Source organism: Heterodontus francisci, chromosome 7 (assembly GCF_036365525.1).
Source record: "Heterodontus francisci isolate sHetFra1 chromosome 7, sHetFra1.hap1, whole genome shotgun sequence".
NCBI classification, from domain to species: Eukaryota; Metazoa; Chordata; class Chondrichthyes; order Heterodontiformes; family Heterodontidae; genus Heterodontus; species Heterodontus francisci.
Genome location: NC_090377.1, coordinates 109588744 through 109601568, shown reverse-complemented (window position 1 = coordinate 109601568; position 12825 = coordinate 109588744). Strand labels below are relative to the sequence as shown.

The window sequence follows — 12825 nt, the reverse complement described above, 5'->3', positions numbered from 1 at the left end:
AGAGGAGAAATGTCCTCTGTCCAAAGGGGACTAGGAGGCTCTCCAGGCACATGCTCAGAAGGCAGTGTGGAGGTCAAAGCCAGGAATCAAGCTCCCAGGACCGCGATGCAGAGCCACAAGAAGTTCAGTGACCTCACAAGTGGTCAGGGTCAACATAGGTATCATCAAATGCCATTTTCCACCAACTGCACCACTAGCCTCTCACACTGCTCAGTTCACACACCCTCACATTCACCTACCGAGAATCTCTATCAATCAGGACTCATACCTGACATTCATATACTCCACAGCACCTGCACAGCCTTACTACTGCTTCAAGCCTCACACCCACATCTCACAGCTTGCATTCACTGCCAGCAATTCAGCCATGACATGCACATCACCCAAACATTTGGAACAACACCTGCTGACAGGCTTCCTTCTCTCTTGCAGCATAAACTGGCACACAACCAGAAGGCAGCAGAAACTAACTGGAAGGGGACAGATGTGCCTGCATGTCCTGACCCCCATTGCTGAGGTTGTGGCCAGCAAGGCACTGAAACTGTCAAAGATGATGGTATCCTTGTATATAATCCTCCTCCTCCCATCCCACTGATCCCTCGTCCCACACTTGTCTCTGATTTACAAGCTGCAGATGGTGTAAGCATGCACTTCTTACTTTTCCCTCCCTGTGCCACAACCTTGCCCTTGTGCCTTTCTCCTTTCCGATACCCAAGAGGTACAATCTCGATTTTGCACTCACAGCCGCAAGCTTCGATACTGACAGTGCACAATAAATTAGAAGCAGGATCTTCACGTGATGAGACAACGGGCACGTGTGGGCTGCAGCTGGGAGAGGTGGGGGGTTAAGATAGCACAGGTGCCAGCTTGATGGCCCTTGTCACCCAGTAGCCACTCTTTGGTTTGTCCTGGTGGCTGAAATGCAGATGGCACAGTGGACTGCTACAGAATGAAGGCAACCGAACTACAGCAAGGATGTCAGGCATTGGCCTTCATGATGCACTGGCTATGCTCACAAACCATCTGGGCATTGAGGCTGGTTCTGGTATAGGGCAGCGCTGACATGCAGGCTCGCAAAGTGATGTGTGTGCAGCCAATGCAGCATGGGGAAGTCTGCATTCCTAGTGAAGCCGTGTGATTGCTCCGCTCGCTTCTTTCTGGCAAGACAGAATGAGGGCCTCAGTGATGTCCCTTATGCAACAGTGGACGGAAAACTGCGAGATGTTGAAAATAACTCTAGCTCCAGCCTGAAACAAACCAGACGTATAAAAGTTCATGGCAATAGCCATCTATATTGCCACTGCCAGTGCGGACCTTGCCCTGCTGTGAAGTTGTAGGTGTGACTGCAACAGGTGACAATCTCTGTACTGAAGCATAGATGTCTTGCACGTTGTTCCTCACTGAGGTTCAGATGGAGCACTGCTCCCCAAACATCCTGGACGGACATGGCTTCCTACTGAGAGCCCTCTCCCCCTTCCTCCTCCTCCCTCTTTCAGCAGCTTGTCCTAGTCTGCATGCACACCGCTCATTCTCCAAGGCGGTGCCTACTAGTGTACCCGTGTTGTAGAGAAACTGTTTTCTGCAGAAGTCTTGAAGTCAGCAGTGAGTTCCTCATTACCTGCCACACCGGCATGGTGGACTGGTTGGGCCAAATAGCCTGTTTGTGTGCTGTATATCCTATGTAATCCGATGTAAACCACTCCCTGTAGACTTTGCAACATTAAACAACCATAGCACCGAACACTTGTAGAATTGAAGCAGCAGGCAGAAGAAATCAACCAGCAGCTAATCTATAACTAGTTGATGCTTTTAAGTAGTACTGGTCCTTCCTGCTGCTGAACGTGTGTTCAGCTGTGCGAGGTTAAGAGAGGGCACTAGCTGGAGTGCTGAGCTCCAAAATGGCACCGCTGGCATCCAGTCAGTGCTGCACGCTGATTGACATCATGATCTGCCTGCTCTGCTATTTCTGGCAGCTGTTCACTGTGTGCGCTAACGCCCTCACCAATATGGTGCCTATTGTGATTCATCCCACAAGTGTACGCCACAGATGCCATTTTTGAAGCTCTAAGGCAATTCATAGCACCCAAAAGACGAGCCCCAGTATCTCTCCCCATATGTTAGTCATCTATTTAAAAAAAATCTGCCCTTTATCTCTCTTCATTTAGTGCTGGCTTCTATTTTTCCATGTGTTTGGTATACTATTGCTGTTTTCACATCCAGTTATTGAATTTATATGTTACATTATATGTGCTTTGACTTAACTTTTATTACTTTGGAAAAGAAAACAGTCATTTCTAGAAATAGCTGGTGATATTGCTGAAGTTTTAATCTTTTTTAATCTGGTTGATGACTAACACATCAGTGAACTGTTGAAGAAAAATATATTGTCTTTGCATGCGTGAATCAAAATTTCACATCACTCTTTTAATATCCTACTATTGTCATCCTTTATTAAACTTGAAGCCCATTCTAAAAATTCTTTGTAAGATAGCATATGGCAAATTTTTGTTGCACATGGGGATATTAAGGCCTCTTTGTTTCTGGTATGTATTGCCTTATCAGCACACCAACTTTAAGGTTAAATATAAATACAGTTTTGGCATTTTCCCATCTTTACAAAAAGTGAAGTCAGTATCAGCTTGGCTCAGTTGCTAGTTCTCTTGCCTCAGAGCTCAAATGTTTGTGTTCAAGTCTAAAGAGTTAAGCCAAGTAAGCTAGTCTAACACTTAAATGACCGAGTGCTGCATTGTCACCTTGCAGATGAGGTGTTAACCTGCGGTTCGTCTTGCCTGTCTGGCAACATTCCTTGCCACCAGTTGATGAAAATTTGGCCCTCCATGGGATTTCTTCTGATGTCCCAATGTTCCTCCCTCAACCAGCACCCTACCAAAACAGATTAACTATCCATTTATCTCAAGATGTCAACCTTGACTCAGCTGGTTGCACTCTTTCCTCTGAATTCCAAGGTTGTTGGTTCAAGTCCCACTCTAGGGCTTGAGCACAAAAATCAAGGCTAACACTCCAGTGGAGGACTGAGAGTGCTGTACTGTCGGTGGTGCTGTCTTTTGGATGAAGCATTAAACCGAGGCCCCATCTGGTTGCTGTGCGAATGTAAAAGATCCTAAGGCACTATTTCGAAGAAGAGGAGGGGAGTTCTCCCTGGTGTCCTGGCCAATATTTACCCCTCAATCAACTATCATAAAAACAGATTATATGGTCATCATTATATTTGCTGTTAGCGGGGTCTTGCTGTGCAGAAATTGGCTGCCACGTTTCCTACATTACAACGGTGACTACACTTCAAAACTAAAAGTGCTTTGAGATGTCCAGTGGTTGTGAAAAGCACTATATAAATGCAAGTCTTTTCTTTTTCTGTTATTTGTGAGTCCTTGCTGTGTAGAAGTTGGCTGCAGTAACAGTCTACTTAACAGTCACTGTACTTCAAAAGTAATTTATAGTCGTAAAATATTATGGGACATCCTAAGGACATGATAAATGATACGAGTATGCAAGTTACTTTCTTGAAGCTATTGATATTTGATTAATCTTTATCAGTTGATAAACTGAGCTTATAGACATTCATGTTGAGGTTGTGTGTTACATTTGTTAGGAAGATGGATTGTGATGCAGGGGTCTGTAGTTGGAGCAGTAGACTGTGTCTGTTCTTAACTTATGAACGACAGATGCATTTTATCACATTTTAGGTCATTAATTTGATTCTTAAAAAATCTGTTTTATTGTGACAACTTGTATACAAATTACATTATGCTTAATTAGAATTGTTTTTCTGACTGCAACAGTGAGTTTGTTTAATTCTTCTGTTTGCTGACTTATGGAAAAACCAGATGTTTTTGTTGCTAATTTTCTTTTTCCATCTCCTGATGATGACTGGTGCTGGGTTACAGCTCCAGAAGTGCTAACCATGTTTGTTTGATCTCACCCAAAGGGCCAATTTTTTATGTTTCAGCGTTAGGTAGTCAGTGTTGTAAATCTGTTCTGATTTTGGGAGCACCACAGCAGAGCCTGATACTGCCCTCAGCAGATATTCACATGCATGAAAATGGCAGGGGCGTTCAAATGAGAACTTTTGTGATTATTTCGTCCTCTCCCACTGTCCTGCAAATATTGAGGCTAATTATCGCCCCACTGTGACTGAGATCAACCTATTCAGTACAGACCAAGGATTGTCCCTGGGATATTTTCACCTCTATGACAGCATTGTACTGTCTGGTCTGTTTACCCTGCTCAGGGTGGTGTGCTCACTCTCTAAATCAGTTGGGGATCGAAAATAATTGGTGCTGCAGTCTATTACTTTTCTCTCCGATTACTTCTTCAAATGGTTTGTTGGCTTCTGAAACAAATTGATATGTTATTTGTTCTGTGCTAAGTTCTTTTAAAAAATATTTTAACTTATAATATTATTTATTTCTTAAAGGCTCTGGTTGGAGAAAAGGCATGTTACCAGTCAGTCAGCAGTTATGGAGGACAGATTATCTATCTGGGAACTAAGGTGAACATGATGCATCTTCTTCATTATTCAGATTTTGTTCAGGAAATGTAATTCTGGTTTAAAAATTCAAACATGAGGTAGGCTTCTGAAAGTTGATGGAAAAGTACTAGCGTGTCTGATTCTTGTATTCATCAAAGTGCGTGTGAGATTCCTGTGAAGGGAGTAAATATGTTGGGATACTTCATTGACCTTTCACAACTGTTGATCAGATTCAAAGAGAAAGTAAGTCCCCCACCTACCCCCGCTAGTTACTGGAAGTTAAGTTGTTGATCCCAGAAATGCCTGATAACAGGAGAACCGTTGGCTGTGCTTTACTGGAGTATGTGTCTGTTGGGGATCCCCGTTACAGTCTGGGCAATAGATCAAAATAGTAACTGAATCACAATTCGATAAAATCATGCTTCTCATTGCGCTCTGTGGACTCTGATTATGAGGGGGGAAAGTGCCTCTGATCACCAACTCGATAAATTCAAACATTTTTATGTTCCTGGTTTTATCCTATTATTTGGTCTTTGTCTCATCTGGTCCCTTTTTTTTTTAGACAATTCATTCTGCATACTTGGGATACTTTCTCTTTTTATAGGCTGCCAACAGGCACAAGGAAATTCCTGTCTTCCTGGGTCCCTGAGTATTTTGTTTTCAGCTCGCACACTATAGCACAGAAATAAATGTATGTTACAATAATGGGGCCACTTAGTCGTCAGCAGTAGCTTTATTATAGTAATGTTAATCCTAAAGTACTAAATTACCTGAAAGATGTTACATAAAAATAACAATGCCTGTATCTCTGCTTGCTCTTTTTTCCTCCTGTTTTTCCTTCTCTGTATATTTATTATCTTGTTTGCATGCACCTAATTTTGCTTCACTTATTCAACCTATTGTGTTTTCCTTTATTTGTCTAACTTTAATATTTATTCCTTGTTCCTATTGCCCATTGTGGGAACTTGAAAATTATTCCTTGCACCTACTACCCATTGTGGGCGAGGTGTGGAGGCAAGTATTTTCAGAAGGATCGTTCAAAGACAAAAATGGAGCTTCAAATACTTGCTTACAAATTGAAAATCCAATTCCCACAGATTGAGTGCTGTTTCACTGGCCTTATGATATTGCAGTTTCCTACATGAGGTATATTTAGCTTTTCTATGCCTTCTGAAAGCGATGAAAACATTGAACTAGCTTAAAGCTGGTTCCTGTTACTGTTGGAAGCCTGACTTTTATTGATGTGAAGCTGAAGTTCCCGCACTAGCCAGAGAACCTCCTATTACTCAAACAGCATCAGTGTATATACAAGAGGAATCAAGGGAAGTGCTTTCAAACATCAAAATCCTCTCTCAGTGCTTCCAGTTTTTCCAACCCTCTCACCCCTGAGTTCTAGAGGCCTAGCAGTTCCTCAGTGTTGCACGATTCCAGTTCTCCAAGACCTTTAGCATTCTCTAAATGCTGGCACATCCGTTGACTGCTGCTCCTAGCATTGCCACAATCCAGAACCCCATGACACCACCACCACAACCTTACCACACCTAGACTTTGGAACCCCCTCTCCCAAACTGACTGTTCCGGTCCAGCATCCCAGTGCTTCTGCACCCTGAGATTAGTTTCCCATTCCTCCCAAATGACAGAACTTCCAGAAGTGATTCCACATTTCCCCCCCACCCCAACCACCACCACCCATATCCACTTGCTTGTTCCCAGCTGTACCAAACACCAGGACCTGACATCACATTCTTGGTATCACCTAACAAAACACTTTATAACCCATCCCTTGCAATACTCCAACACTCAGCAATCTCCTTGTCAATACTGTCAGCCCACAACATCCCTCTGCTCCTTTCACGTCCTGCCACCCCCTTCCTGTAGTTCCATTACTCAGGGCCATCCTCCCAGTACAACCAAACCACAGGACTTGCACTTTCCCGCTCCCAACTACTACATCCCTCTGCTTATTTTCACTGGAGTTTAGAAGAGTGAGGGGAGACTTGTTTGAAGTATATAAGATCCTGAACGGTCTTGACCAGGTGGATGTAGAAAGGATGTTTCTTGTTGTGAATGAGTCCAGAACTAGGAGTCACTGTTTTAAAATTAGGGGTCATCCTTTTTGGACAGGGATGAGGAGAAATTCTTTCTATCAGAGGGTTGTGCGACTTTGGAACTCTGCCTCAGAAGGTAGTGGAGGCAGGGTCATTGAATACTTTAAAGGCGATAGATTCTGGTTAGGCAAGGGAATCAAAGGTTATCGGGAGTAGATGGGAGTGTGGAATTCGAGACACAAGCAGATCAGCCATGATCTTGTTGAATGGCGGAGCAGGCTCGAGGGGCCGAATGGCCTATTTCTGCTCCCAATTTGTATGTTCGTATGCTCTGCCATTATTTTGAGTGTCAAATGTAACATTTGTAACAATAAGTAAGTAAAATCTCAGTCAGCTATTGAAAAGGAGATCGCTTAGTTGGTAACGGAAATCCTTTTTCCCATATCCTATATGTGACAATCTTAGGAAATAACGAGTGATTTATGAAGTCTTTGTCTTTGAAGTCATGAAATGGAACAAAAGTAATATTCAATAAATCAGCAGCTACTACTATATATTATCGCCTTTTGTGTTTAAGTTAAGGAGATGGCTTAATACACTCCAGATTGTTGTTGACCTATAATTTGTGTCATCAATCTATGACTAGCTAAATGGGGAGTTAACTATGGGCAAGTGCAATTGTCAGTTCCTTGTGTGTCATGCTGAGACACACTTGCCCAGTTAAATGTGCTTTTACTGGATCCGCGTATTTGAAGTGTTGTCTCCAAAGTAACCCACCTGTCAAGTGTGTTCAATCAATGAGCAATAATCTGGGTGAGGATTCATCCGAACCAGTTGTGTCCAGAACGTTATGCTTTGTGTGGGACAAACCTAAGACAGAAGTTAACTGATCAAATCAATTTCATCTTTAAAGTGTCATACATTTCAATATAAAAGCATATAAAGGTATATGTTATGAGTGAAGATTGGCGAGTGAAATAAACTCTTAGTTGGGTTTAGCTACATCTAGGTTAAATCATGGGTGTACACCTTCAACACTACTGATGTGTGTTGACTTGGCAAGTTGCTTTTAAAGGATTGACTTGAGCTTTCAATGTTTTATTCAGATTTTTGATTTTTAGCATTTATGTGCTTTTTGCCAGTAATATGTTTGTGTTACCAATAATAAAATTTAATTTTTTCTCCTGCTTTTTAAAAAAAACACTGTTTATTGTGATTTATTTATTTTGTGCTTATTAATCCCGGTGCCATTTCTCTCTGTCAACTTGCTCTAAGGTCACTGCTAGTGGCTTTTGAAAATTGGTCTCTAGTATCTGTGTAAGTGTGCCTCTTGTGTTTTTTTTTACTGTCTGGTGCTTCTACACAGTGATGAGGGCCTGGAATTTTCTCTGCATTTGATTCAGGTACACCTGTAATCTAGGCACAAAAAAATTACATGGCTTACAAGATGATGGAATTTTGGCATAAATGCTTAACTATAATTTGCCCAAGTCTCTTCGATCTTTGAAGTCCGTCCAACTAAAAATCCGTCTGATCAAATTTCCACCCACAAAACTGCTCACACCCTAACTGTCAAATGCGTGGATCCTCCAGTTGCGCTTTTCTGGGGGCGCTCTCAACATTGTGTCCAAATTTTCAGGCACAGCTGAAAATCATTTTCTGGACTTTTAATTACAATTTTTGAGTTTGCCCCCACTCCCCTTTCACTTATGTCACTCAGACCTGCTGTGTGTTGTTTGTTTCTTCTAATGAAATTTTATGGCATAACTGTATTACATTGAAAATTGAAAAGCTTCCTTGTTTGCAGATTCTTAAACATGCTGTGCCTCATGTGCATGAATGACATTTAAATGAGTGAAACTTACATTTTTATAAATCAATGAGGCAATATACTGATGTGTGTTTGGTGTTTCTGTCCTTGTTTACATTGATTTCTGCTGATTTGTAGTTATTTACACTCATAGGTTTGGCATCTCCTAATGAAATTGGGAGGCTTCTTGGCTGAGATTGGGAATTTGATGGTTGACGGAAGCACGATTGAGCTGTGACACAGTACTTTGGTGCTTCAGTGTGCTACCATACAAACTAAAGTACATTAATTTTTAAAATATAATTTTGAACTGTGTTGCTCTCCTGCTAAAACTGTCACTTTCAATTTTGGGGCGGCACAGTGGCGCAGTGGTTAGCACCGCAGCCTCACAGCTCCAGCGACCCGGGTTCAATTCTGGGTACTGCCTGTGTGGAGTTTGCAAGTTCTCCCTGTGTCTGCGTGGGTTTCCTCCGGGTGCTCCGGTTTCCTCCCACATGCCAAAGACTTGCAGGTTGATAGGTTAATTGGCCATTATAAATTGCCCCTAGTATAGGTAGGTGGTAGGGAAATACAGGGACAGGTGGGGATGTGGTCGGAATATGGGATTAGTATAGGATTAGTATAAATGGGTGGTTGATGGTCGGCACAGACTCGGTGGGCCGAAGGGCCTGTTTCAGTGCTGTATCTCTAAATTAAAAAAATTAAAAAATTAAAAATGTGACCAGAGGTGAGGTGAGAGTGATTGCCCTGGACATCAAGGCAGCATTTGACCGAGTGTGGCATCATGGCACCCTAGATAAACTGAAGTAAATGGGAATCAAGGGGAAAACTCTCCACTGGTTGACATCATACCTAGTACTAAGGAAGATGGTTGTGGCTGTTGGAGGCCAATCATCTCAGCCCCAGGACATCACTGCAGCAGGTCCTCAGGGTAGTGTCCTAGGCCCAACCATCTTCAGCTGCTTCATCAGTGACCTTCCCTTCATCATGAGGTCAGAAGTGGGATGTTGACTGATGATTTTACGGTGTTCAGTGCTATTCACAACTCTTCAAATATTGAAGCAGCCTATGTCCACATGCAGCAAGACCTGGACAACATTCAGGCTTGGGCTGATGAGCAGCAAATCACATCTGCACCATACAAGTGTCTGGCAATGATGATCTCTAACAAGAGAGAATCTAACCATCTCCCCGTGAGATTCAACGGCATTACCATTGCTGAATCCCCCACAGTCAACATCCTGGGGGGTTACTATTGATCAGAAGCTGAACTGGAGCAGCCATATAAATACTGTGGCTACAAAAGCAGGTCAGAGGCTGAGAATTCTGCGGCAAATAATCCACCTTATCATGAGCACTTGCTATGCCGAATTATGATTTTTTAAAAATCCATCGTCTGGAAACCTGAATTAAATCTTTTAAGAAAAGGGGAAAAGGAACAGACCAAAAGGTGACTGCTAGCAGCTAAAATGGTCAACACAATTTGCATCAAAATACCATACATTCCAGTGTATCAAGAGGGAGTCGAATAGTCTGGCCAGTCCTCTCCAGAACAATGACTTGGGAAGTTTGTAGTGCATCACCTGGCCAGTCCCCATTAACAAGACATTTAAAGGCAAATACTTGGGATGTTAAACTGATGGAGACAAATCACTCAAAGGTAGTCAGTTGAACAATGGGATCCTGATTGAGAGAAGGGAATTCCTAGACATGGAGTAATTAGATTGCAAGAGGAAATACACACTGTCACACATCATGTGACAGGCCCACCATCTGTGTGTCTTAAGCTGGGTTTTTTCCTCTCTGCAGTAGACAAGCAACTGATACTGATCAGAAGGGACCCAACTGTGGGGTCTCTTTTTCTCTTTCTCTTTCTCTCTCTCTTTTTCTCTCTTTTCACCCCTCCCCCCACCTTCCCAGTCCAGCTGGCAAATCTCAAACCCTGCCTGTTGGCCATAACCACCGAATCCTATCATTGCTACCGACAGCGACACCATGAAGGAAACCATCTGCATTGCTGCTATCCAGGAAAACCCCAAATCTGCTGGCCACATCTGCAAGCCAGAAGCCTCAGGACCTTCGAGTTCATCTGAAAGACAACTGAGTCACCAACTTCCTCAGACTGTATACCCCTTTTATTTGCTCTGGACCAATCTATCCTTCCCCACTTGATAACCTGTGTGCGTGTGAAAGTTGGAGCATAGTTTGATTTTAATTAGTTCTATTGTACTTAAATCGATCTAATCTCTTTCTTTATTAAACTCAAGAAAACCTGTTCGATTGGTCCTTTTATGATCATAGCACGTACACAGTGAAACACTCACTGAATTGGCAATTACATTCACTTTAAAAAAAAAAAAAAACCCTGTTGTGGTCAAATAAGGAGAGGGAAAAGAGGGGAGCCCTTTACCACCTCCTCACCTGATCATAACAATCTCTTGACTCCCCAAAGTTTGTCCACCATCTACAAGGCACAAGTCAGGAGTGCAATGGAATACTCTCCACTTGCCTGGATGAGTGCAGCTTCAACAACACTGGAAGCTCAACACCATCAAGGACAATGCAGCCCGTTTGATCGGCACCCCATCGACCATCTTCAACATTCACTCCCTCCACCATCGATGCACAATGGCGACAGTGTGTACCATTTACAAGATGCACTACAGCAGCTTAACGCCTCCTTCGACAGCATCTTCCAAACCTGCAACCGCTTCTGCTTAGAAGAACAAGGACAGCGGACATGTGGGAACACTACCACCTGCAAGTTCCCCTCCAAGTAACACACCATCCTGACTTGGAAATATATCTCCGTTCCTTCACTGTCGCTGGGTCAAAATCCTGGAACTCTCTCCCTAACAGCACTTTGGGTGTACCTGCACCAGACAGACTGCACTTGGTTCAAGAAGGCAGCTCACCACCACCACCTCAAGGGCAATTAGGGATGGGCAACAAATGATGCTCTTGCCAGTGATATCCCATGAAAGAATACAAAAAAAACTGTGTTTGCACTTTGCTGCAGCATGATGCCATCTCCCAATCAATGTGAAATATAGTGACATAGTTAATTAGGCTCCTTGTAACCCTCCAGCTGATGTTGAATGAGGGAAGTCTTTGCTGGAATGCAGGTACACTGGAGTAAGTAACCAAATTTCTGGAAAGTAGCTACGCAATTCAATGCATTTTAATTAAAAATCTTATTTAAGTTTTTGGTTATGAAGAAAGGCCATCGCATGCCACACGTCTCAGCCCTGCTATTTAGGGTAAAGTGTTTGCTTGTAAGGAAGAAAGAGAGATTTGGAGTTGAGTGATGCACGCTATCTATTGGCACAGACCAGAACAGCATCGACAGAAGATGTTTCTTCCCCTTATTGACCATGGTACAGACTAGAGAGCGAAGTTTAGGTTTTCTTCGATCTGGAGTTGCAACTAAAAATCACGATCCATTATGATCAAAAAAAGGTAGCCACTAACCATCAAAATATTAAAGCCAGCCATGTTCAGAGTACTGCTGAAGATGAGGAGTGTGGGATTGGTGGTGGGGTTGATGAGACAAACCCTTTTGATTCCATTGTTAAGATGCAAGGTTTTGAAATTGCAAAACCTCATTTTATTTATGAATCAACTTGATAGTGCCTCTCTTTGCTGAATACAAGGAAATCTTGCTTATTACCTACTAAATATATTCATTTTTTTCTCCCTTCTCTTGCAGTCAGTGCATGTGATTACCTTGAGGACTTGGCGGGAGGTAAGCAAGTTGAAATTGTTCACTGGCATTCTGTGGGACTCTCCTGGCTGGGTCTTGTTAAGTTAAAAAATATATTCTCCACAATCAGCTCACCTTTATGCATTTGAACAGCTTGACTTGCCATATACAGTATGCTCTTGCTACTAGATTCAATAAAGCTCTGAAAATACATTCCTGTCAATGGGCGGCACAGTGGCGCAGTGGTTAGCACTGCAGCCTCACAGCTCCAGGGACCCGGGATCGATTCTGGGCACTGCCTGTGTGGAGTTTGCAAGTTCTCCCTGTGTCTGCGTGGGTTTTCTCCGGGTGCTCCGGTTTCCTCCCACAAGCCAAAAGACTTGCAGGTTGGTAGGTAAATTGGCCATTATAAATTGTCACTAGTATAGGTAGGTGGTAGGGAAATATAGGGACAGATGGGGATGTTTGGTAGGAATATGGGATTAGTGTAGGATTAGTATAAATGGGTGGTTGATGTTCGGCACAGACTCGGAGGGCCGAAGGGCCTGTTTCAGTGCTGTATCTCTAATCTAATCTAATCTATACCCTGACTTGACATTGAATTGACATTCGGGTAGCAACGTCCACTTGTACGATTGATTAGGTCTCATCCCTGTCACTCATTTAGACTCAGACTCTTGTCGGTGCATCAGTGTGCAGACTGTCTTTAATCCACTTATTCTATTTGATCACATTCTTTGCTTTTTTAGCTCATTTTGGTAGGAAGAATGAGGAG

At 42.8% G+C, this 12825-nt stretch overlaps 1 protein-coding gene across 2 annotated transcripts in view; it reads left to right on the top strand.

Annotated features, from left to right (window-relative positions):
- The window catches only part of vps8 (VPS8 subunit of CORVET complex), a 715536-nt gene that overhangs the window by 127567 nt on the left and 575144 nt on the right, over positions 1-12825 (top strand). For both annotated transcript variants that reach the window (XM_068035875.1, XM_068035876.1), the window contains exons 15-16: positions 4436-4510; positions 12057-12092. In XM_068035875.1, coding sequence (XP_067891976.1) covers positions 4436-4510; positions 12057-12092 — 111 coding nt within the window. The remainder of the gene's footprint in view (positions 1-4435; positions 4511-12056; positions 12093-12825) is intronic.